The sequence below is a fragment of the Fukomys damarensis genome, unplaced genomic scaffold (assembly GCF_012274545.1).
Source record: "Fukomys damarensis isolate Sample0158 unplaced genomic scaffold, DMR_v1.0_HiC HiC_scaffold_9, whole genome shotgun sequence".
NCBI classification, from domain to species: Eukaryota; Metazoa; Chordata; class Mammalia; order Rodentia; family Bathyergidae; genus Fukomys; species Fukomys damarensis.
The window spans coordinates 13,529,214-13,555,650 of record NW_022900921.1 but is presented as its reverse complement, the minus strand read 5'-3'; the positions used below and the strand labels follow the sequence as shown (position 1 = coordinate 13,555,650).

Below are 26,437 nucleotides of genomic sequence, written 5' to 3'. Positions count from 1 at the left end.
CCCCTTTCTCCCAGAATTCTCTGGCTTCACCCATGTCCATAACTTGCTCCTCTGAGGTACAGGGACCCTTCGGCTGTGCTGACTCATTTGCACTGTAATATCAGCTTCACGTAAGGTCATATCTGCCACGTATGATGGCACTGGGCCCATCTCCTGGGCAAAGACGTGCCTGTGGGTCGCACAGCCTTCCCTATGCTTCCTGTTCCTTCTAGTCCCTGCCCTGGAGCTGAGAGCATTCTCCACCCTAGGTTATTGCACTTTCACCATCGCCATGGGGAGCGAGGGCTACTGCTAATTAACAGAGGACAGCAAGATTTAGGGAGCTCTGTGGCAGAGGCTGAAAACACTTCACCTCACAGGATCCATAGATAACAGGTGTTGTCACCCCCTCTGCAGAGAAGGAAACAGCTCTGTCTGCATCTGGTGCAGCTGCGGTGCGTAGCAAGGCACCTTCCGTGCTGTGTCATCTGCCCTCTGATGTCACACTCCCTGACCTGCCAGGGAACTTTGAAAGGACTCCAACAAGGACTGATGCCTTTTGAATTAATAAACGTTGGACATATGAGGAATAAATGAGCAGAAAGAAGTACAGGGATGGAGGGACAGATAGAGGAGGAAGGGAAATCAGGACAGGTTTTTCAAGATTCTCCTACCGTGTGCTTTCCATCACACATGTTCCTTTCTTTCCAACCCCTATGTAACAAGACTTTATTGAAAAAATAAGTAAACTCCATTCTAGTCTCCTCTGGGAAAAGAGATTTAATGACTGTCAATCAATTTATTGAAACACAGACTCTATGAAGGACCACTTTAAAGCCAACAGCCACCCACAGCTCCTCCCTAGAAGATGCCAACTTCCAGGAACAAGCCAAGGGAAGCTGTAAATGACCATCTATAATACCAAGTGGAGATTTTATCTCATCCTCGCTTTTGTCTTCTCAGGTAACAGCCTCTGGAATGGGACCTTTAAAGAACGCCCTCCATTTGATGTGCCCGATGCCAATGGTGACTTCCTTCCCCCAGCCCTTGAGGGCCTCTACATGTTCCTCACAATGATCATCCTGCTGCAGGTAGGAGGCCTCCCCAACCCCCGCAACTTTAGAAAATAAGAAGTCGATGCTGGCCCCAAGAAAGAAGTAAGTGAGTTAGATGAGGAGATGGTTTCTGATTTCTTGTGGGTCTTTGGAAGTGTTTACATGGGAGGTCTCCCTGCCTTGGGGCAAGAGCTTCACCCTTCCGATAATAGCTGTAGGAAAATGTTGATCAGGCTTTGCTATTTAAGAGTGAGTTTACAATTGTGACCCAGGTGTGCTGGATACCAGTGACCTAGGATCAAAAGAAGTGAAGCAGCGCAGAAAGCTACAGAGAACTCTCCAGCCCCAAGCCCTGAGAGACAGAAAAAACAACTTTGAGCTTGATATGTTGGGGCAGAATAGAAGAAAAATCAGTAGAGAACACCCACAGAATATAAGGGATAAAGTGATAGATTTTTTTTTAAATCTTCATGCTCTGTAAGAAAATACAGTCTCTAAGAGGAGAGAAGTTGTGGTTTGGCTTTGAGAAGGTTCCATCTACATTAAATTTCCTGTAGTAGTTGAAGGTATTCCATTGTCCTCTTAAAGATTAGACATTTTCAAGCTTTCACTTATTCATCTGGCTATGTAATTATTTTTAAAAGTCAAAGCCTACCTGGCCTCTGCAGAGAATCTGCCAGTAGTTCTCTATCTGGTCAAAGTGAAATCCAAAGTCCTTGACCATGGCCAACAAGGCCCTAAGAGTCCTGGACTTTGACCTGACCCTGATCCCACCTCCTCCTACTCTCCTCCTCCTCACTCAGGTGCAAGACTTGCTCACTCTTTCTGGCTCCCAGACACGCAGGCCAGTCCCACTACCGAGAACTCTCTGCCTACAGATAAGCTCCTAACTCACACCCTCATTTCTTCAGTTCCTGCTCAAAGGTCATGGTTTATAAAAAGACTCCCTCCCAGCCATCGCTCTCTGCCCTCTTTATTTTTCTTTATTCTCCTTCATGAGGCTTACCACCATCCCACATGTATTTGTTTACTGTCACTAGAATGAATGTGAATTCTTTGAGACCAGGGATTTTTTTCAGATGACTCCTATTTCCAAGAGTTAAGACAGCATCCAAGACAAAGAAAACACTGGATAAATATTAGGTATTAGATTAGTGGATAATAATCAACAGTGGGTGTGAGCACCTGTGAAAGTAGACGGTAACACTCTGTGGCATAGAGATCTTGGGGGGCGGGTAGAACCTGGACAAAGGCACTAAAGCTCCCTCATTAACAAAACATATATATTACCAATGCTGAGTACCTATCACATCCAGACATCCTAAATTGAAGAGCATCTCTCTTTCAGTTTCTCCCTAAGAATTCCCAGGGAGATGTGAAGTCATTGACATTTAATATCTCAGAAAGGGTACTTCCTGTGAATCGATCTCAGCTTTCAGTGAAATGCCTTTGCTACCTACAAATGAGAGTCCAGTGGTTTCTAATGCCGGGTGTCTGTCTTCTCTCAGGTGCTGATCCCCATCTCTCTGTATGTGTCTATTGAGATGGTAAAGCTTGGGCAAGTGTTCTTTCTGCACAATGACCTTGACCTGTACGATGAAGAGTCTGATGTGCCCATTCAGTGTCGAGCCCTCAACATCACAGAGGACCTGGGCCAGATCCAATACATCTTCTCTGACAAGACAGGAACCCTGACAGAGAACAAGATGGTCTTCCGACGTTGCACCATCATGGGCAGCGAGTATTGTCACCAAGAAAATGGTATGAGGGCTCTCTGCACCTCCATCCCTATCTGTAGAAGGAAAATATCCTCTTCTCTTAAAAGAATAGGAAAAAAAAAGCCTTCCCTACTCCACTTACAGGCTATGAGGCATTTTGTTACATTACTTCCTGTAACCCCACAATCTTCCAGAACAAAGCTGTTCTTACTACCTCTAAACTTCCACTGGCTCCCAAAAGGCTTTTAATAGCGGCGTGATACGTGGTACCCATTTACAACATAGGATGTGTATGTCAGGACTGGACTGGGAATAATTGTGTGCCACTTATACAGCCAGATTTTAGGAATTTCACAGGTCACCTAACCTTACAGGTAAGGATGGGTCTAGATCTAAGTACATGATTATGATTACACATCTAGAAAATGCCTTCCATGCTAACTAGTCTCAGATTTTTTCACTTAGGCAACATTTTCCTCTAAGTGATAGGGCTATAAAATGCCTGGACTGTTACATTACAATAACCAAAGGTTGCCCAGAAAATTCACTTGATTTCCATCAGGCACCCTCCCCTCCATACAGAGAGACAGAGACCGGCCCTCAGAAGAGCATCCGTTCTTTTGGCTGAAAGATAGGGAAGTAGAGAAAGGGAGAGATACTATAAGCAGCGTTATCGCCTTTGCCATGGTGATAACTCGCCATCTATGTGGGCCCTTCTGGTCTCCCTCTAACAACAACACCTACCATTACCAGTACTTAGAGTAAGCTAATCACTTTCACACATTGTACCATTAAATTGTCAAAACAATTATGAGTTAGGTATTTTTAATACACTCTGAGGAAATAGACACAGGTTAAGTCACAGCTCAAAGTCCCATAACTAGAAGGTCATAGGGCCAGGACTTGAACTGGAACTGAATTGCACCCCTCATTCTCCAGTCTTGGTAGGCTAGTTTTCCATAGCAGCATAGATTCTTCCTAGGCTGTTATCGCTACCCTCAAAGTCTAGCATCTTCCTAACCATGGTCCCACCAAGGTACAACAATGCTTTTCTTGCAGCCAAGCGACTAGAGACCCCAAGGGAGATGGACTCAGACAGTGAAGAGTGGACCCAGTACCAATGCCTGTCATTCCCAGCAAGACGGTCCCAGGGGCCAGCAACATTGAGAAGTCAAGGAGGTACCCAGCCTCTGAGGAGATGGCACAGTGCCCGGGTGCCCATGCAGGGTCACTCCCGACAAAGATCTGTGGGGTGCTGGGAAACATCACAGCCTCCTGTGGCCTTCAGCAGCTCCATAGTAAGTCTCGGGCTCTTCTCTTGGAATTGCAAGAATCTTATTGTGGGCAGACAAGGAAAAGGAAGCTGGAATATGGAAAAGATTATATAAATTCTAAGGAGCTCTATAAATGGTGGGTCGTGGTCTTGTATGAAGTCCACAGAGGTGTTTTGTTACTATAGACAGTTCTTGTCCTTTCCAATGCTCAAGATTTGAAATTGGGAGGGTTCATCACATGTCAATTTCTTGCTTCTATTTTTTAAATGGAACTGAAAAAGTTCTCCACTCAAAGCCAGTGTTTCCTTATGGCAGTAATTGGCTTAAGGAGTTCATATCACCTAGACCAGGTACTCAATCTTCATTTCATCACAGCCTCCCTCTGTTCCCTGTTTATCCCCTTATGGAGCTAAAAGCCAGCAGCATTCCCCTTATTTATGTTTGTCCAATTATACAGTTAAGAGAAATAATAATTGTTATGCTCATGTTTTTATTACATGAGAAAAAGTGACAAGGATCTAAGGCTTTGTGCATTTCAAAAAATGAAATAATTTATTTTGAGAATAAATCTTAACTAGTTAGGAAGCAAAAAAAAAAAAAATCTATGTCAGAATTACCTTCATTCCCTCAGATAAATGCCTGGCCCCTGTGAGGATGCAAGTTCCTGAGTCTGGGCTGGGGCTCTCTGCACAGGGCCCCAGGAAGGGCTCTGTTTACTGATCTAAGGGATCAGATAGCAAAAGAAGACTCTGAGTTCCTCCCCTTCGATGGACAGCACTCCCTAGAAGTCAGTGCCAGAACCAAGGCCGTCTGATTCCTGGCCTGATCCTCTTTTGTCTGAATATACTTTCTCCAGTTGATCATTAAAACACATCATCTGGAATCTTCTGCACTCTCAGGAAAGGCCACAGAGAGCAGTAGAAGAGATACTGGCTAACCAATGGTCTCTGAAGTGCTATTATTCCATTACTAGAACATGAAATTTTAAAAATGAACCTTTTCATCCTTTTCCCCATGATACATGTATAACTATATATATTGAACTTTTTTTTTTTTTGTCAGTCATGGTAGGTAGCAATTGTAAATGTGAAGTTGTTTGTTTTGGTTTTTTGTGGTTTTTTCTAACATAATATCCAAAGTATTTTCCAAATGCTATCCAGTTTTCATCACACAGGGTTGTGTTTCCTAATTGTGATGAAGAAATTCTTTGAGTCTGTGTTTGGGCTTGTTACTCATCTAACTTTGAGTATGCAATTAATTCTCTTGTATTATCGTTATGCACAGAAACACAGCATTAGCAAGGACAACATGAGAACAGTTTGTTAAGACAAATGGTCCTCAAAGCATAGAAGGGAAGCGATCTATCACTGCCTCTGGGAAGATTGTTGTTGGGTGGTTCTCTTTCTTTTTTTTTTTAATCTTCCCTACTGGTATAAAAGCAAGGCACACAGTCATATCTCTCTCTTCTTTAATTCTGCCCTTCTGAATGGAATGATTTCCCCTCGACAAGTTACTAAATATTTTTTAATGAATTTACAGTATTCTCATTAGACATGGATTTTATGTATCTTTTGGTACCCTGTAGTTATGGGTATCATTGGCATCTGATGTGCAAGAAAAAGGAAGCACTTTTTCTTGAGGTCACAGCAATTCACTGCCCCTTGTCCAGTTCACAAGTCACAGCAGCCCTGAACCAGGGAGTAGAAATGTGATGTAGGGCTCTGAGCTGATGTCAGTGCGAGGGATGGGCTAAACTCAAGCTATCTCTAGATCTGGGGCATCACTCCTCTGCGTGGCTGGCACTTTCAAAGGCAAGGTCTAAGTTCATTTCAGAGCAATCAGAAAACTGACACATGGCTTAAGACTCAATTCTCACAGTCTGGACAAGTGAGCAGGGTGATAAGTCCTCCTCACAAATGGCTAAACCTACTGTTGTGTAGTCATGTTGCTTGGCGATCTGGATTTAGTGTTGTGACCGCATCCTTGAGTGTTTGTGTAGGCGTGCACTGGGCTAAAAGTCAGGAGATGTATGTAGCTTCTGGTTTTAGCTCTGTGTCTGGCTCGTTATATAACCTCAAACAAAATGGTAAACTTCTTTCTATTCGCTTTTCATCTTCTGAAAATACTTAAAGTTCTCACCAGGCTGTTTTTAAAAAATCAGATCACACAATTTGTGCTAACATGAAAGATTCCTTCTACCTGGGAGTCAATGCATTTAGCTCAGCTGCACAATGAGTTGGCCCCACAACTCTGGTCAACTTACTGAATTAGAAGCCTCAATTTCCTCATCATCACAGCAAGGATAATTTATTCTGGTTCAGTTTATTTTGAGGATTTAATTCTTTTTTTCTCTCTCTCATTGAGTTTATTGTTACGTTTTAGGTATACAGTATAGTTGCATTCATCATTGGACTCTTGTATCTTTACTACTTAGCCATAAAGAATTAGAAATTTGAGTCATTCATAGAAAAATGGATGCATATTAAGGCTATACTCATAAGTGAAATACATAAGTCACACATGTGTAAATACCGGATAGTTTCTCTGGTGTGAAAAACTATAATTGTAAATAAAATCCTACTGGTATAATTGACAATGTGTAATAGGAAGAAAAGGGCTTCAGGATTTAATTCTTAAAATTACATTTTCTAGACTGATAACTAATAGCATTTGGGGGGGCTTGGGGTTTTTTTGTTTTTTTTGTTTGTTTGTTTGTTTGTTTTGGTGGTTCCAGGGATCGAATTTGGGACCTTACGCTTGCAAAGCAGGCGGCGGAACCACTGAGCTAAATGCCCAGCCCAAAAGCAGTTTTAAATAATCTTTCTGAAGGGAAGCTAACTGCCTTGGACAAATATTTGTATATCTGATATCATTGAGGAGAAATGTCAAATTCTCATAAAGTACAATGGTAGAGCTGTCTCACCTGCTGAGATTCCAGTATTTGGGGTCTTGAGTAGGGTGACAACATTTGTATATTTACATTTCTATGATTCTAGTGAGCAGCCAAGACTGAGAGCCTATCTAAGCAAAGCATCAGCCTACCAGAAAATAGGTTTCATGTGGCCCAAATAGGTGCATACACAGGTTGGGAGGCCCTGGTGGAAGAGGCTGATTTACGCTGTCTTCTCACATCGACCTGAGAAATGTGTCCAGCTACAGTCGGGTCCTCGGAGTGGTCCGGGGAAGCTTCTTTGCAGTCCCTGGTGGGTCCCTGGGTACCCGCCCCACACATGGTGGCAGGCTCTGCATTGGCTCCTCTGCCACCTGCCTTTCGTGTCTTCCTCCACCTGCCCATTTGGCATGGAGTCTGGCCTGACAGTCTCACAGAACCCCCTGTCCTCTACCTTCCCTTCATGACTTGAGTAGAATGTAATTCTGAAACCTCCAGGGCACCAGGTTTGGCAGTACGTATCCCACCAGTTTCTCAAGAAATTCATTGAGGGCCGGGGATTTAGCTCAGTGGTGCGGCTGCCTGCCTCGCAAGCGCAAAGACCAGAGTTTGATCCCTGGCACCAAAAAACAAAAAAAAAGAATCTGGTTGTCAGTTGTCGGTTTCGCTGGCCCTTTGGTCTGAACCAAAAATAAAACAGGGATCAATGGTACCGACAACAACAACAATCAAAGCTTCTTTTTTAGCTATAAAACACAAGGAAGCATCGGTGATTATCTCCTAATCGCCTGCTATAAAAACTGTAGCTTGGGGCTCTCATCTCTGAAGCCACCTACCACTTCATGGTACCTGTCTATTCTCTCTTTTCCATCTCCTATTCCCCCAAAAATATTTTATTATGCTAAAAAAATTAAAACTGTGACTTTAAGGTAGGTAATATGCTTACAAATATTGTGAGTTTAAAACCAGTGTTTAACAGCGCTGTCAGATGGAAGATGAAATGCCTTTTTCCCCCTGGTTTGTAAGCAGCCAAAATCTGAGCAGAGCAAAGGGCCATTTTCAGAATGTTTTCCATAGACCAAATACTGCCTCGTTCGTCAGGAAAGTTGCAGGCGGGCTGGGTTGTCACCTCTGAAGTTCATCACCCCAGCCCCCAGCCCTTGGTAGAGAATGCCATGGCAGGAAAAATGGAGGTGTCACTGGCCCTCTGCCTCCTTTCCTTAACCCTGGCCTTTTGTTCTTTGGGAAAGAATCATGTAGCACTCCCAGGAAGGTCGGGCAGCCCACAGAGACAGGCTCCCACCGTAAGGTTAGATAAAAGTCCTGATTTAATTAGCAGCACAAATCTTTCTGGGAGTGATATGATGACACAGGGCAGGACAGAACAAGTGAAGCCTCTTGGGTGTGCTTTCCTTGGCCCCCAGGGTCCCAGATAAGAGGGCGCACATAGCACAGGTCCATTGTTCGCCAGAGTTTGGGTCTGGCGAGATGGACAATCCACTGAGAACTTTCCTTGGAGTTATGTCCCACTTGGGAAATGCTTGCCCTAATAATCCATATGACATTTCAGCAAACATATACTAACGCTGGGTTTTCCTAGTTCTTTATCCAAACTCTGTGTCATCAAGGCCCCACTTCAGCTGGGGCACAAACATCACTGTGCTGAACCTTACTGCTTTCACCTCCCCAGCAACCAGGACAGTCTGTTTCCATGACATAACACAACCACATGACTAAGTAGTAAAAGAGAATCGGGGCCAGGGATTTAGCTCAGTGGTTCCGCCATCTGCCTTGCAGGTGCAAGGACCTGAGTTTGATTCCCAGCACCAAAAAAATAAAATAAAGAGGGAATGAAAGACCACATGGCAGAAATGTGTCTCGCTCCTTTGTTCCTCACAATCCCAGAGATGAGCATTAGCAGCAGGCTGCTAAAGTGCACATGTGAAGTACACATATGTTCATCCTTTGCTTGTATGAAAGCATATCATACAAAGTGCTGAACTTCACTTTTTTAAAAAATTTAATCTTGGAGAATATTTCCTGTGTGTAGACAGACAGGTGGAGTCAGTAGAGAGCTGCTGCATTTTTTTAGTGGCTGTGAGAATTTGTTGAATAGTTGAACCATCATGTGTTTATACACGTGTGGGAATCTTTCATAGTATTAGTTCTTAGAGAATAAATTGCTAAATTGGAAAGCATATGCATTTTTTAATTTTAGTCCGTTTTTTCCAAAATGTTGTACCACCTGAGACATTCTCCAACAACAAATAGAAGGATCTGTTTCCTCCCACCTCTGCCAATTCTATGTATGATCAGTTGTCTACATTTCTTCAGGACAGCCTTTCCTGTGCTTGGTCAGTCAACAGCCATTCAGTACACATCCACTGTGTGCTAGACAGTACAAATAGAATGGCTAATACAGCATTGCCCCTGACTTCTGGACCTTGCCGCCCAATTAAAAAGCACCAGTAATCACAGAACCGTGCTGGAACAGTTGTGCTGTATGAGCTCAGCCGAGGGGCAGCTGCAGCATACTGGAGGCAGTCAGGAGACAAGATTAAAAGTGAACCAGAGGAAGGAAAAGACCTTCTAGGGAACGGGCATGGAGAGCATATGTTCTTGGAGGAGGAGACAATCTGAGCACACAAGATTCAGACTTGAATCTTTGTAGGAGTATTTGGAATGAAAGATGCAAGTCTGAACGGGATGGAAGTAGGAGCAACCATGCCCCAAAGGTAGCAATATTGTTCATTTCTACTGTGAGCTGTGGGTTCCTTCAGCGGCAAGACGCTGCACTCAGTAGGGTAACATCAAGATCAAGGGGAACGGAGCAGAGTGGAGTTTGGCCTCCTTTCCCAGCCCTCAGTGTGGGAACTCATCCCAGCCAGGAAAGAATTGAAACTGATAGGGCAGCCTGATGGCCCAGACCCCTGCTCCTCAAAATGTGGAGCTCAGTCCAGTAACACAGGCACCACCTGTGAGCTTGATACAAAAGCAGACATTTATCCCCGCTAGAGCCGCTGAATTAGAATCTCCATTCTGCTAAGGGCCACAGAGGGTTTGTATGCACATTAAAGGGGGGACCTGCCGGCTTTGTGTTGAAGGGTTCCAGCCTTGGTGGCAGGCCGAACTAGATTCAAGTCCTAGCATGCTATTTGTGATTTTTAACCTTGAACATATATTTGACGTCACTGTGCATCATTCGCCTTGTAATTACAATGGGAGAATGACGGTAACTGGATGCATGCTTTATGATTGTGTGATGTCCACAAACACACTCACTGAAGCGCGTGACTTTGCTGTACCTTCTCAGTAAACGTAGTGTGGTGATGAGAAGACCATTGAGTGTGAGCTCCCAGGTCACCCTCCTCAAAGAGGGTCGGTACGAGATGTAAGTGTCCTACCACAGAGAGCATTCCAACCAGTTGAGTACCTGGCAGCCACAAGCTCCAATTTGGTTACTTGGTGGCCCCATGAATTTCTCTCTTCTTTCAGAGAAACAGACCAGCCAAAGGGCCAGCACTGGGCAGAAGCACTGGTTTTATTTAAAGGCTCCAAGTGCTGAGTTCTTAAATGTTAATGGACCACAAAGAAAACCAGTGGGCTGAAGCAAAAGGTGTCACAAAGAATCCTGCCCTGCAGAGGCAAGTCTGCAGTCACTGGATAAAGGTTAACTGAATCCGTTCCCAGCACCTGCAGGCTGGGCCTTCTGCCAGTGCAGAAAGAGAAAGACCCTTCATAAAGGAGCCTTTTTTAATGCCTTGCTATACAGTTAGGTGGAAATAGGTTGGAGAATAGTATAAATAAAGAGTTGTCAGTGGTGAGGCAGTACTTTCCTCAGATGGAGTCAGTCAACAAACTCTGAGTACCTGCAATCTGCCTGGTACTGAGAACCCATCAGAGGCCCTCATGGTCCTTAACAGACTCAAGAGTAAAAGGGATATGGAGTCAACTATTGTTAATGGTGCCATCATCTGGAGATATATACTGGTGCTGTGTAGCTTGGGGCAGAGTGGTACATGTGGTAAAAGGCTGAATCAAGTGGAAAGGTGTCCTGCTTCTGACCCTAAATTAGTGTGTGATCTCAAGCAGTTCCCTCCCCACTCTCTGTGACTGTTTCATCGGAAAATCGAGGTTTTGGATTGGATGGCCTGCATGCTTGTTCCCTACCTCTGGGTATCTGTGGTAAGGTTTAACAGCTTCCCATCCTTGCTCTCCCTGAGCCATTAAAAAAAGAAAGAAAGAAAGAAACCTATTTTCTGAAAAAGGAAAACAGCCAAAATCCCCTCTATAATTTCACAGACTTGTGTGCTGTCCGTTGTGATTAGATATGCAAGCCCAACCATTGGGCGTGGGATTTCAGACTCTAAAGTCCCTGACTGTCAGCAAGTCTAAAAGGCCACTCCCTTCTCAAGGAGGATCTTGGCTGAGTGTTAAGAGGAGGAATTCTAGAAATCTTCCCAACTACTGGAGTCATCTGATGGGATCTCTGTCACTCACTGTGTCACCTTAGGTCACACGCTCAATAAGTTTCAGAGGTAACAGAGAGGTGGTAATACCCAACAAATAGTGAGAAATGTGATAAGAAATGTGTATGCTTGGAACATGAACACTGTGAATGTGGGCTCTCATTATTATATGCAGTGTGCTTAGAGTTTCTTGGGTGGTGCTGCTGGACTGATCAGAGCCACTGGCTCTGAAATCTGATGAAAGCAGTCTTCAAGGGAGCATTAATAAGACACTGTCCTATGACCACTGGAACAAAAACCCTATAGTAGCAATCCATGGGTCTGAGCTCTGATCCTGACTTTACACCAACTCCCTGGGTGACACTGGTCAACTCAGCCATCTCTCTGTATTTTAGTTAAGTTGAGATTCGTTTATCTCAACTTGGAACTGTGAGAATCCAATGGATCCACATGAATGATACAGCTTGGGAAGGTAGTGAGAGCTTCACGAATGTGAGTTCCCATTATGAAAACTGCAATCAAAGATAGAACACTGCATGCACCATCCCCATATTGTCTGAAATTTATGATGGCACATGGTATGGATAGTTCACCACTGCTTGTATGTAGAACAGTGGAAGGAAGTGCAGGTCTGACGCTGTTTTATTATCATGCTCCCTTTTGGTAAGTAGGGCCTTCTGGGGATCTATTGTCTTAAGAATGAATGAGTTAAGGTGTGAGTGTAGGCTCTGAAAGTGCCCCCAAAATGAGATATGGGTTCCATTCCCATGGAGTACATATATTTAGTTTCCTTCCTGTGACTCTCACCTGTACCAGCCTCTCCCAAGGAGAATGAATCAGACTTCTAGAATCACTGCTTTCGTAGTTAGAAAGAAATGGCTGAGGACAGTGCGCACTGAGATTTTTTTCTTTAGGATCTCAACTTGGGTTGTTATTTGTAGCTTATTGGACCCCCAGTCTTCCCCTTCTTTAACCAGTTAACATATCAAGAATCTCCGTCTGTTCTTTTCAATCATTAACTCTGTTCTAAACTTTAATTTAGCCGTAAACTCTGAATACAGATAGGAGTGGCTTTATGTGGAAGCTTCTTTGTAAAATGACTTTGTTATATGTGTCTAGTGACAGCTGGTATTTGTGGAAGTTCTGCTTCAAATGAAGCTGCAGTTAGAGCTCTAGAGAACATAACTCATGGAAATCTAGGTATCTATGTTTGAAGTTCTGACTTTATCTCTAGAGAGATTAAACATGGACATAAAGAAATTTAAAAATGGCTCGAGTAAAGACGACAGCAGAGAAGTAGACAAAGGTGGACATGACTGCTGCCGCCACCACCAACACCCCCATCCCATCACCTCTGGTCCTTACCACAGTGAAGCTTTCCTGGCATCAGACATTGAGAGGTGCAGGTCAGGGAATGAGGGAAATGAGGAAGGAAGAAAAAGAGATCAACATACAGTGAATTTCAAAGGGGTAGCAACTTCTACAAAGATGTGAAAAATTGAAAAGAGTGAGTCAGATCCAGCCTAAAGAGTTTAAAAAAGAAAGAAAGAAAGAAAGAAAGAAAGAAAGAAAGAAAGAAAGAAAGAAAGAAAGAAAGAAAGAAAGAAAGAAAGAAAGAAAGAAAGACATAGGTCACTTATCATCTTTGTCATCCTGAGAAGTTAGAAAACTTGACAAAGTGGCCCAGCCGGTACCATTCTTAAAATCTGCATGAGCTGCCAGATCCATAGCTCCCACCACCCACAGTGTCATCTTCACTTCCACCCACTTCCTTCCTTGATCTTGCACGTCTGATGCCTGTGAATGCTCTTAAGTTCAAGAACTTGTTATTGAGGTTCAGAAGAAAGAGAATTCATTATGAGCCAGACAAAACCTCAAGGTCAGGTGGGAATTCTCATGGCTACTAATATCTAGGTAAGATTTTGATGACAGGGAGAATTTTTCCACCCAACTGTAATGAGAATCATGGGGAGTGTACATCCAGAGGCAGCAAGCATACTACCAGAGTGAGCTGAAGGTGCACACTGAAAAGTAGTGGGAGTCAAAAGTGGAAATGCAATGTGTAAAAGAACTTAGAAGCCAGACGAGTTGATCATTTTAACAGTAGCAATCTGAAGATGTTTTTAAAGTCAAGAGCACCATGAGGAAAATGGAGTCTTAGGAAGACCACACAGGTCATACATATGAAGAGTTAGAAAGAAAAGCAGTAAGAGCCAGCACCTTGGTTTAGAGATGAGTGCAGAAACCCAAGATTGAGAGCTGGAGGGTCTGAGCTTGTCTAGAAGCAGGTGGAATGGGGGACACACGGTGAGGAAAAACGGACAGAAGAACTCCTAGGGCCTGCTAGCTGATAGATACGTGGATCTGATTGATAAGCAGGAATCAAATAAGAATCATCAGTGTGCCAGGTCGGTGGGAAGGGAAGTGTGCTGGATGCAAGTCTGTGGTGAAGACTGTGGCATCCTTTCCCCTAGAAATGTCAAAAATCCTCTAGAGGGAGCCTCTCTTCCCAGTCCCGTCAGACTCATTCAGCTTTCTCTTTCTCACTCTCTTCCAGGAAAAAGATGTGACTCCAGATAAAAATTTACTGACCAAGGTGCGAGATGCTGCCCTCTGGATAGAGACCTTGTCGGATGCCAAACCTACCAAGACTTCCCACTCCACCACCTCGTCCATTGCTGACTTTTTCCTTGCCCTAGCAATCTGCAACTCCGTCATGGTGTCCACAACTACTGAGCCAAGACAGAGGGTAAGAAGCAATGATGCTTGTCGGGGAGAGGGGGAAGAGGAGTATGAGGCGGGGAGAGGGCCCGATCAGAGAAACATGCCACTGGGGTCCTAGACACAGTGTCACCATTTCGTCACTGCAAGACCTTGGGTGAGTATCTTATCCTTTTTAGGTCTATTTCCTCATTTTTAGATAAAATAGAAAAATTATTAACAGTTCTCTATACAACTTCCATGCCTTGTCTACCTGCCTGCAGGGTAGATACGAACAGCTAGTGTTCCCTGAGCACTTGGCTATGTTCCAGTACCATGCTCAGCACTTTACTGCATTATCATTTAATCCTCACAACCCCAAAACTTGATGAGTATATCTTTGGATATAGGAAATGAAGAAATGGATGGAAAACTAGAATAACTTAGTGCAAGAAGTATGGTTAACACAGGGCAGAATCATCTGTGCGACTCCAAAATGGATCCTAATAATACCATGTTAAATTTACCCCTGCCGTTATATCGGCATTAACAAATAATTGATATATGATGTTGTTTCTACGGAAATAAAGTAGATAGATGGCCATTTATGTAAATGTATACTTTGAAGTCTACAAAAGGTAGATTTATCTTCAAATATCCACAAACCCTCAGTAAAGCTCCCTTGTGAGTCACTGATGAGAATAATTAGATAGTACAACTTGAGGCTATAAAACAAGAAAAGAGAGCTCACTCAGGCACTCAACCACAACCTCCCCTTCTCATGCCCAGTTTTGAAACCTCCCCAAAAAGTCACTTCAAGCACAGAAAGGTAAACAGAAGTTTTCAGGGCGATTAGGGAGACGGGGAGCATTTTCTGAGAAGTTAACTTTATTTTTGAGCATGAAAGAAGTATCATTTTAGAAAAGATGGCCTCCAATGCTCAATTATCCAAAGTTAATGAGGGGAGTTAAGCTGGAGGATTGCTTGAGTCCAATCTCTGGAGTTGGGCAGACCCAGTTCTGACTCTGAACTCTGCCATCTATACCCTGTGTAATAACAGCCAACTGGTTTGACCTCTCGGTGTTTTGGCCAGGTTTCCCTTGAGGATGGATTGAGGGAATGTGAACTCTAACCATGAGTGTCTCACTTTTGCCTCCTGATCTTTCTTTTGGCCATCACCAGAGTGGGGTGCTCCAAAAATAGAAGAAAATGAGCAGTGTCAACCCCTAGAATGTCAGGCCTGGAAGGAAATATCTTACCTAGCTCCCTCATTTTATGGGTAGTTGAGGCCCACAGAGGACATTTGCCCTGATTACAGAAGCCCTGGATGTTCCACTTACTGCAAAACTGCTTCCATATTCTGCAAAATTATCTCCATAATTTAGAGTAATGTTCTGCTTTCCTCCTTTGACCATAGGTCACCATCCCGCCCACCACCAAGGTCCTGGGGACATCCCTGGAGAAGATCCAGCAGCTCTTCCAGAGGCTGAAGCTCCTGAGCCTCAGCCAGTCATTCTCATCCACTGCACCATCCGACACAGACCTGGGAGAGAGCCTCAGAGCCAATGGACCCAACATGGACTCAGATGAGAAAGATGATACATCTGTGTGCAGTGGCGACTACTCCACAGATGGTGGCTACAGGAGCAGCACCTGGGATCAGGGTGACATCCTGGGGTCTGGGTCGGGGGCTTCCTTGGAGGAGGTACTGGAGGCCCCAGACCTAGACCTGGCCACACCTGAGCTCTGCTATGAGGCTGAGAGCCCTGACGAGGCTGCTCTGGTGCATGCTGCCCATGCCTACAGCTTCACACTGGTGTCCCGGACCCCTGAGCAGGTGACCGTGCGCCTGCCCCAGGGCATCTGCCTCACCTTTGATCTCCTCTTCACCTTGGGCTTTGACTCTGTCAGAAAGAGAATGTCTGTGGTGGTGAGGCACCCACTGACCCAGGAGATCATCATCTACACCAAGGGGGCTGACTCAGTCATCATGGACCTGCTGGAAGACCCAGCCTGTGGTGAGTCCATCCTCCCCAGGATCCTGGAAGAGGGATGTATAGTTGGGGAGCAGTGTGGAATGGTAATGAGCTCAAGTTAAGGTGATGCCAGCTCCCACCTGGAACACAGGCTCCCAGTGTGCTTTCAAAGTGAGATCCTTACAGTGTGCTGCATAACACTATCACCTAAGCAGTCACAATGCTCATTAGCATATTAGGGGTACTGTCCAGTCTTCTACTAGAGAAGCCTCTATAACTTTACTTATCCCAGTTTCTACTTTTCCAGGCTCAGTTAAACATGTACTGGTCTCACACAATTTCTGGCACCAGTAACAATACTCTAGAACACACGTTAACCCTAACTCTTCACTTTGGACAGGAGCCGACTCAAGTCAGAAAGAACAGCGCCTTAGATAGTATAGTTCAGTGTTAAATCCTAGGCCTATGTATCCTGAATCCCCATGCAGTGCCCATTTTTGCTGCCAGAATTCTACACCAGGTTAGGTTCACTCTGGGAAGCCTCATGTGTCCCTCTTTATCAACCTTTTCCCCAACCTCCCCCAGATGGATTTTTATGAATTTGCATTGAGCCAGAAAAATGTTCCAAAGTCCCTACACATCAGTGTCCAATTTTGGAGCAGCATGAATTAGTGTGCAGCCGCTTCTTGATTGCTAGCAAGGAGAAGACAGTTCTGGGGCTCTGATTCTCCCAGGGTAGTAGATTCTCGCCAAGCTTTAGAATTGCCCAGGCAGCCCTGTGCGACCTGCATTATTAGCTGTGGAGCAGAGCCAAGAGGTTCATGGGGATTGATTAGTATTGAGAATAGGAAGGGAGCTAATTAGTTCTCTTCTTCCCCAGACTCTGGCAGATGAGCAAATTCAGTGCTTCTGAGTCAAGGAAGCCACAGTACTCTATCTCTGGGTGACAGCCATCCAAGTGGCCCCAGAAGTCTTTCTTTATTTCCTCACCTGATCGCAAAATGGATTGGAGATGCTTCCAATATGGGACACATATACAGTGTTACCATAACAACCAAGATGCAAAATTGTAAAAAAATGGGAAAAATAACCCCAAGTTTAATGTTCTCACAGCATTTGAACAGTTTAACTCGGGGGCTCCCTGACAGCTGAGCAAAAAGGTAAAGTCAAAGGCTCACAAGCAGAAGACAGAGAGTTTAGAAAATACAAAAGTGGGATGGGCTGAGATTTAGCTCAGTGGCACCATGCCTGCCTCACAAGCACGAGGTCCTGAGTTTGATCCCCAGTACTAAAATAAATAGATACAAAAGTGAATAATGTTTAAGGCATCTGAAAGATGATATTTGAAAAGATTTTTTGAATTGTTTAAAAACAGTCTTAGAGTAGTACATGATTAAAAAAAATTAGTTTGCTGGACTTCCTTGTGTTCATCGAGAATTATATTTTTAGTTTTCTACTGTAGGCATTGTTGTGCAAGATATCCAGGTGGTAATAAAATAAAGATTCAAACCTCTGGTCCTCTCATTCAGCAGGGATCCAACTCGGACTTGAAAATCTCTATGATTTCAGTGCTCGCTTCAGCCGCACATATACTAAAACTGGAAAATCCCTATGATTTCAGTTCCCAGGTGATTTTCATACAAACATGTGCTTCAGAACCATACCTTGGACGACTTGCCTTTCTTCTCTCTCTCTCTCTCTCTCTCTCTCTCTCTCTCTCTCTCTCATTGAGTTTATTGCTACATTTTAGGTATACAGTACAGTTACATTCATTATTGGGATATTGTACCTCTACATGACAGGTCTTGGTTCTCATTTTTTCCCCTTGTCCCTGCCCTCCCTTCACCCCCCACCATTTACAAGCACTGTATTTCATGAATGCCCAAAATAAGAAAGAAATGGAATCCATAAAACTGATTCAAACATATCCAGGAGATTAAAAACTATTGAAAGTGTTTGCAACAGAATAAAAGAATGCAAGGATAGAATCTCAGATATAGAAGATAGGATTATAGTCAGTGACTGTGAAAAGAGAGGTCTCTTAAAAACAGTAAAGGATCATGAGAAATCGAGCCTTTCTTAAACAGCATTTAGTCTGGCTAGGTTTTTGACAAGATGTTAAGAGAGGAAAATTGAAGGACCTCTGGAATTAGTCATCTTCCAGGGCAACCTGACAGCCAGCAGCACTCTTCCTTGTTCCCAGGGATGGCAGGAAGGGGATTCCTCTTTTAGAGCATTCCTCATCTAATGGGAAGATCCAGACTATTGAGGATAAAGATTCTTGAGCATTTATGTACATGGCCTCAGGGGAAACAATGGTTATTTGACAGTGACTGACGTTAACATGGAAAAGAAGATGAAGAGAATCCAAGCCAGAACTCAAAAGCATCTGGACTTGTATGCAAGAGATGGCCTGCGCACCCTGTGTATCGCCAGGAAGGTGAGAGCGATTTCCTCCAAGCAGGTTTTGAACATCTTAGGTAGCCGAATGGCCTTAACCCTGCTGTAGGCCCTTATTTTTCTTTATATAAGTTCCTTAATGTTGGCTGTTTTTTAAGAATCTATGGCTTTGACAAATTTCCTGGAGCAGAAATCTGAACAGTGAAGATGTCATATCACTATGGCTTTTCATTGCATGTGTAAGGGAGAACCTGTAACTCATAATTTTCAATACTGTCATTTTTTTTCTCAAAGCAGCCTTGTAAAATTTGTATTCTTTGCTTGGATTCGAATTTGGGGGAGGATCTAGAGGATTTGAAAAACTTGGTCTCCATGGAGTGGCAGCAATTAGCTCTAACCACATAGCAGTTGATTCCTTTCATGAGGGACACAGGATAAACTCAGCTGTCTTCTGCTTCTGGCCACATCCCTACCACTCCTCTTGCTCAGCTGCAGTCATGTAAATTATCTACCTCATATTCTGCACCTCCTGTGAAAGAGGCAGGGGAAACAAAGGGCTATGAATTTGCAAAGCCAGGGCATCTGATAAGCAATGTAACATCTAGTAGGAGTGCTGTGTCAGGCACACATTTCCACATGGCTAGGTGTGATTTCTCCTCCAATAAACTCCTGTGGCTCTTGATCTCTTTTATGTTGCTCAGTGCAGAATATACATTGTCGCAGAATGTAAAGCCAGCCCCATCTGGGTGCATCTTCCCATCTCTCACCACTTTTAGAGGCATGGCCTTGAGCATGCTCCTTTGCCTTCCTGAGGTTTTTTTCTGTAAAATGGTACTTGTGGTCCTTGCCCCTTAAAAAATAACCAAGACAATACATGTACAGCACCTGGGACAGCAATATGTGCTTACTGCTATACTCTGAACTATAATACCTGTAGCACTTTCTATTTTCCATTAGTTATTTATGCATATTTTCTATACGCCATCTCCCCAGTAGATTGGACATTTCTCAGAAGGTAAAGAAACATGTGTCCCCTTGGAATGCCCTATAGTGCCATGCAGAGGGACTCGGAGGATATTTGATATTTGCACAAAAGATAGAATGTATATAAAGTTAACAGAAGGATCACAAAGTGCCGTGAGACCCCAGTGAGGGAGAGAGATGGCACCCCCGTGTGTACGACACCATGCCTGGTGGAGTGCTCTGCGGGCCATGCAGATATGGCTGCTTCTTTCCCTTCCAGCCTCATTTCTGGCCTCCCTCTACCTTGCTTACAATCGTTCCACCAAGTGATATATTCAAGTAACAGAAGGAAGGCCAAGATCATTACTGTTTCATAGCCTTTGAACTTGCTCTTCCCCATGAATGACCCTTTTCATCATTGGAGTTTAGCTTGCTCTCTACCTGTTGAAGAGAACTGAACAGCGTTCTCCTCCAATTACTGTCCTACCCCCTCACATTCCAGTATATCAGCCTTTTATTACCTACATATTACTTCTTGAAATGATCTATTCTTTTGCTTACTTGGTTAATGTCTGTCACCCTCCACCAACTTATTAGCCTGGGGATCCAGGGACATTGTCCATCTTGATCATCTCCAGTGCCCTAAGCATGATAGGTATTCAACAGACGTTTGGTGATAATGCAACAGAAAGATCAATATTTTATTGATTTATGCATTCAAATCCCCATCTAGTCATGTAGGAAAGTTCAAACAGCCCCATGACAGCTACGGATAGGGAAGGAAGAAGGGTTCTACTTATAACCTACCCAAGGTTATTAATGAGCCTCTTCCTGTCCTGTAGGTCATAAGTGAAGAAGACTTTCGGAGTTGGGCCAATGTGCGGCGCCAGGCCGAGGCATCCCTTGACAACCGAGATGAGCTTCTAATGGAGACAGCACAGCATCTGGAAAAGCAACTCACCTTACTCGGTAGCTAAAAATAAGTCATCCTTATAGGGAAAAAGAATGCTATAAGTTACAAAGGAAGTTCTTGGCCCTGGTCTGACACTGATACAAATTTGTCTCAATTCACAGCGTTCCTTGGGTGCCCCTTTAGGAATCTGGCATAAACAGGCCGTAACAATACCCAATCCATGGTTCTTGAAGATGTCCCGGGGGACAGTTCTTGCACTCCCTGCTGGAAGAAGCTCCTTCTCCAGCAACACATTACTCTGCTCATTCAACTGTTTCCTGAACACCTATGTGCACAGAAGCATACTAGCTTTTGGGACTGCAGTGGGGAACAAAAGTCACAGACTTACCCCCACCCCAGAGCTCACAGTCTAGCCAGGATGTCAGCTGATTAAGCAAGGGATGAGAACCGGGCTGGAAGATTGACCAGATGGAAGAGAAGCACAGAGCAGCAGGTGCTAAGAAGGGCCTAGAAGGCCATTAACTGAAAGGAGAAAGAGAAAGGAAGGCAAACATGTTCCAAGCAGGGAAAAATCCAAATGAAGGCCCAGAGGTGAGCACCTGGGCCAAATGGAAACACAGAAATAAGCTGTGAGTGGACACACAGTGTCTGGAAGGGCTGGGAGGAAGCGAGAGAGGTCAATGGGACCCAGATTATGAAGGGTCCTGTGAATTATATGCTAAATGTCTACAAGAGAGGGACATACTTCACAAAAATCACTGCTCCACAGAAGGCAGTGTGGCATGCTAGGGAAAGACAGGAAACACCAAAGATAGTTAAGAGGCAGGTTGTATTTTTGTGCAAGGAAAAGTATTGCAAAGGAGGAAAGAAAGGGGAGGCCTCATTTATAAGCACTAATCTCACATGTTGAGAGCAGAACAAGGTCTTGGTAAGAGAACAGCCAGTAACATACTCTGGCCATACAGCAAAAGCTTCCTTTCCTCTTGAGGAGAAGCACTGACCACAGAATAAGGGCCACGTTCGAGCCCTGCCAGGACCTTGCTGTGTACCCAGCAGCATGTTTCTGCACCCCTCTGAGCCTTAACTTCGCTTCTGCATGACTCACTCCTTGGGTGCCCAGTTAGACAGAAGCCCAAAGGAAAAGACTCAAGGCCACTGTAAGATGGTGAATCCTGTACATACTAAATATAAAAGGTAGCAACAGGATTTAGGAAGACAGCTGGCAAGCAGGGGAAAACATTTCGCTCCTTACTCCCCCTCTCCAGCTTTTTGTTTCCTGCATCTTCACTGCAGAGACCTTTGCTTGCTGATTGATGAGGCCCCCTTTAAAGCTGGACATCAGAATCATTTTAACAATAGCCCGAGGGCAGTGAGGCCAAACGACTGTGTCCACTACACCAGGCCACTCATTAGGATGGCTGGTCCCCTTCTCACCTCATGGAGGCTTCTTCGGTTTGGGGTGGCATATTCTGGTATGGGTTGGTGAAAAGGGTATCAGCTGGCTCTAGTGAAACAGGACTCACTTGTTAGAATCTGCCAGCTTTCCCCGGTTGGGAAAGGCGATCACAGCCTGCCTGTTTCATTTTCTCTTTTGCACAAATAAATGTGTTTTTCTTCCTTTCTCCTTCAGTCTGCCTCACTATCATACAAATAGGCTTCACAGGCTAACCCTAGGAGGTAGGGAGGAGGTGTGATCTGTCACCTTTCCTAAGATTGTTTACCTGGCATTTGGACCTGAAATGCAAACCAAGCACATCTGGGGACAGAGAGGTTCTGCTTTTTTTCTCCTGAAGGTGACTTGGGAAGGTGGCTTAGGAAAAGATTTCTCTTGCCACCAAGAAAGCTTCATTCCTTTCACACTGAGTTTCAATATAAGAAATGATCTTTTCAGTAGGCACCCAGTGTAACTGCTCTGCCAGCCTATTATCACTCTAGATTATTAAAAGAAACAAAATGCCTCACTCCTGCCCAGAGTGAAATGGGCAGCCATTAGTCTGTGGCCTGAAATGAATCTCATTTTAAATGCAGATTTATTTTTTGCTTAATCACTTAGCAACTATTCAATATTTGGGTTTATATTCATCAGAGTTGATGTAAAGCTTCACACCATTCAAAAATCGATGGCATGTGCATGTTTAATTTCCTCCAAGAATATTATCCAAACTACGAATCCCTATTAATGCTGCGATCATTTGCAGAGCACAGAGCTCAGTCTCTCCATTTCTTTCTCTTCTTGTTGCCACCACGCTCGTCCTGGCCACCATCAGCTCTCCTCTGCACCCTTCCTCGACTTCCTAAGTAGCTGTTAGCTCGGAATTTCATCCTCCTTCCTCCCATCTCTAATCTAGTTTTCAAAATGATCTTCAAACGCAAAACTGATCCTGTCCCTCTCCGACTTAACTTTCTATGCTACCAAATAAACTCCAAGTCCCTCAAGGCCCCCGCATGGCTGTGCATGACCGCACAATGTTCCTCTCCCTCCCTGGCCTTGACACTCACTCCCCTCTGCCTCCCACACTGTGGCTTCTTCTGCTCTGACCTTTGGGCCTTCAGCAGTGCCGATCTTTCTACCTAGACTGTCTTCCGGCCTCCCTCACCTCTGATAGTTCTTCCTGATCTAGGCTTAAATGGTACTTCCTCTGCAAGGCCCTCCCTGACTGAGGTGGAGTTCAAGTTCCCTGGTATACATTCACATGGCACATGGCCATTTCTCATCATGTAGCTGAGTTATGCAGCCTTATTCAGGGACCTTGGGTGAGGCCTCGGAGAAGTTTAAAGCCTCAATTATAACCTGTGCAAAACAGCTTCTCAGAAATGACTTTCCTGGTGAGAAGGTACAATTCTTTCCCTTATTCAGTGACCTTGGTATTCTGAAAGGGTACACACCAGCTCTCCCTAGACCACAGTTGTATCCCGGGTACCTAGCACAACCTAGCACAGGGAAGGTATTTAAAAGATATTGTCTGGTTTCATAAGACTTTGGGAGAATTAAGCACCTACTCTTTCACCATAAATGTGAGCTCTGGTACCTCTGGTTATTCCAGGGGCCACTGGGATCGAAGATCGGCTACAGGAAGGTGTTCCAGACACCATTGCTGCTCTACGTGAGGCTGGGATCCAGCTCTGGGTCTTGACTGGAGACAAGCAGGAGACAGCAGTCAATATCGCCTATGCCTGCAAACTCTTAAGTCAAACGGACACCGTTTACTCTATCAATACAGAGAGTCAGGTAAGGTCAAAGCAGGGGCCACAAGTTCAAGTAGAGAGCCAGCCCTTGGCCAACAAGAGATAGAGTTGGGGGAGGGATGAGATCGAAACACACACCAAAAGCAGCCCTACCACTAAAATTTCACTGGATCTTAGAGTTCAGGAGACCCTGGGAGTTACCCATCCCAGTATTTTCCACCTCATCCCACATCTGGCTGCCTGGTCTCTTTTTATATTACTTCTAAGACTACTTATTAGAAAGTTTTACCTCTCCCAAATTCCACCCTTCGTCCAATCACCCCATTTTACAGATGAGAAAGCTGAAGGCCAACTGGGGCTCAGGTACTTGCCTAGGTTCACCCTGCTAGTTTCTAGTAGCAAAGACTAAATCTGGAACACTGCTCTCTCCTCCTGCAGGATACCATATGGAAGGAAATATGTTTTGATAGGATGGGAGAGAAAAAAAATGAAGCAAACATTCTGAAACAGCACTTTTCAACCAGAATAGGTTATAGGTGTTAAGGAGTAAGATCCAGGAGAATGCCATGACAAGTATGAAGGAATGTATGCCAAGCTATCTTGGAATTTTGTATCCAGGAGGCAGAATCTATTTTCACAATGCAAATTACAGGAAGAAAATTTCCACCATCTTCTTGGCTAAGACATGCCCAACAGAAGGAGGCAGGGGCTGGATTCAGAGGAGTCTGTTGACAAGAAAAGCGTTGTGCTTTAGATGTGGTAGGCAAAGGACATCCCATAAGGAAAAGGAGGCAGAAGAGGAAGAAAGGCAGGGAAATGAAAACAGCCAGAAGAGAACCCACAGAGAACACTAAAATCTCTCTTCATTTTGCCTAAGGCTCATCTAGACCCAGCTAAAAAGTTAAGGTTTATATTTGGCTTTTATTCCACAAAGAAACCATACGCACATCTTTTTTAATGTGTGTGTTATTAAAAATGCCCGTGGCCCTTTTTTGATGAATTGGAAACATCATTTACTTTTCCTAGCAGGTACAGATGATGTTGTAATTAGTTTGAACTCCAGTGAATTTTGGAAATGAAAATAGTCCCTGGGAAGACTTTGGCTTTGATGCTGGACTTAGCAAACATAGTCCTCTGTAGCTTGCTTGAGAGCTTGACCTTGGTGACAGTGTCAAGACTCGCCCAACCTCGTCATGAAGGAAACTTCCTCTGTGATGCTCCTTTTCCTCCAGGTACTGCTGAAAGGAGGGCATCTGCAAACTGTGAGGCTGTGAGGTGGGCATCTTGGGTGGCACAGAGGGCTATTTACAGGTCTTGTCACATGCAATGCATTCCTATAGGAAGATAAAGGTGTCATTAACCAACGGAAGTCCCCAAGGGACACAGGTGACATTCCAAGTCATGTCAGGTCAGGCCACTGAATCTCTAATTCACTCCCTGTCAATCTTTCAAAGCCGTCCTGGACCATCCAAGAGGATGCCTAAATTCTCATCTCTGCCTTCACCCTTGAGCCTACTAAACCTATCAGATGAGTCTTTCTCATTCCCTTGCCCGAGAAGAAATGGTAGATACATAAACACGTTAAGCTGGAAACTGCAGAAATACATTCTAAATCTTAGATTTATTGATGCCCCAGTTGAGTGTAATTCAATATTCAGAAGATATCTTCTCCAGGGGTTTTAATTTGCCTAATTCACTATAAGTTGATTTAGGACTACTGTCTCCTGTTTTTGTGTAAAGCAGTAAGTGTAAGCAAGTTATGGAACCAGTTCTCATCTATAAAGTGAAAGGAATTACTAGCTCATCACTGGAAATATTGATATGTGAAGGAATTTTAAAAGGGAATGGTAAAAACTCTTGTTATTAGAGCTTAATATGATCCAAAAACTTTACTTATCCTCATCTGTAAAGTAAGGATTAAAAAATATTTACCTCACGGGGTACTGGGAGAATTAAACAAGATCAAAGGGAAATAGGACTTACTTGGCCAATACATGTGTTAGTTATCTGTTGCTTCAAAACAAATGACCTCAAAACGCAGCAATTGCAGACATTTACAACATGCATTTACATTTACATTTACATTTACAGTCCTGTGGGTTAGAAGTCCAGGAGCATCTTGGGTGACCAGCTGTGGTTGGTGGGCTCTATTGCAGTTGCAGCAGAGCTTTCGAGGTTGTAAATTCATCCAAAGGTTCAACTGAGTGGGTGCCTTTCGGGTGAGAAGAAAGCCTGCTTGCAAGCTCACCTACATAAGTATCAGCAGGCCTCAGTTGCTGGCCCTCTGGGCCTCTTTATAACATGCCAGCTGGTTTCAACCCAGGTGAGCCATTCCAAGAAAGAGCATATCAAAGGAGAGCAGTAGTCTTTTTATAACCTAATACAGGAAGTTACATTTCACCATCAAAGGAAGTCTCTTCATTAGACAGAAATCACTAAGTGGAGCATACACTCCATGGATGATTACAAGGACATGAATACCAGTAAGTGGACATCACTAGGACCCATCTAGGGACTGCCTACAGCCAGTAGCCGACATACACTAAATGCTCGGTAAATAGTAACTATTGTAAAAATTGGAAATAACTAAGTTCAGATAATTGATTTTGAAACGGACATCTTCAGTGTCTTGCTACAATCATATATTGGAGTAATTTCTATAACTCACACCAACCCAACCTCCATAAAGAAAACTGCCTTGTTCTCTTTCCCAGATAAGAGCCACTCACTTCTAAAACCACTTCCTACTGCCCCTCCAGGTTTTCTACCTAACGTATGGCCTGCAAAACGCAATTTAGCACCTCCTAAAGGAAGACTGAGGAGTACGGAACTATGACTGTTTCCTCCAGAAGAAATTGTTTCACATGTTCTAGATCAGCGTTCTCCAAACTTGTCACTCTAGATCGACTTTCAC

General features: G+C 44.0%; 1 protein-coding gene across 4 annotated transcripts in view; it reads left to right on the top strand.

Moving 5' to 3' along the window:
- Window positions 1–26,437, top strand: part of Atp10b (ATPase phospholipid transporting 10B (putative)) — a 301,108-nt gene that overhangs the window by 239,560 nt on the left and 35,111 nt on the right. For all 4 annotated transcript variants that reach the window (XM_010622252.2, XM_010622251.2, XM_033761616.1 and 1 more), the window contains 8 exons: window positions 943–1,070; window positions 2,543–2,795; window positions 3,812–4,050; window positions 13,943–14,134; window positions 15,503–16,103; window positions 18,392–18,501; window positions 20,267–20,393; window positions 23,382–23,566. In XM_010622252.2, coding sequence (XP_010620554.1) covers window positions 943–1,070; window positions 2,543–2,795; window positions 3,812–4,050; window positions 13,943–14,134; window positions 15,503–16,103; window positions 18,392–18,501; window positions 20,267–20,393; window positions 23,382–23,566 — 1,835 coding nt within the window. The remainder of the gene's footprint in view (window positions 1–942; window positions 1,071–2,542; window positions 2,796–3,811; window positions 4,051–13,942; window positions 14,135–15,502; window positions 16,104–18,391; window positions 18,502–20,266; window positions 20,394–23,381; window positions 23,567–26,437) is intronic.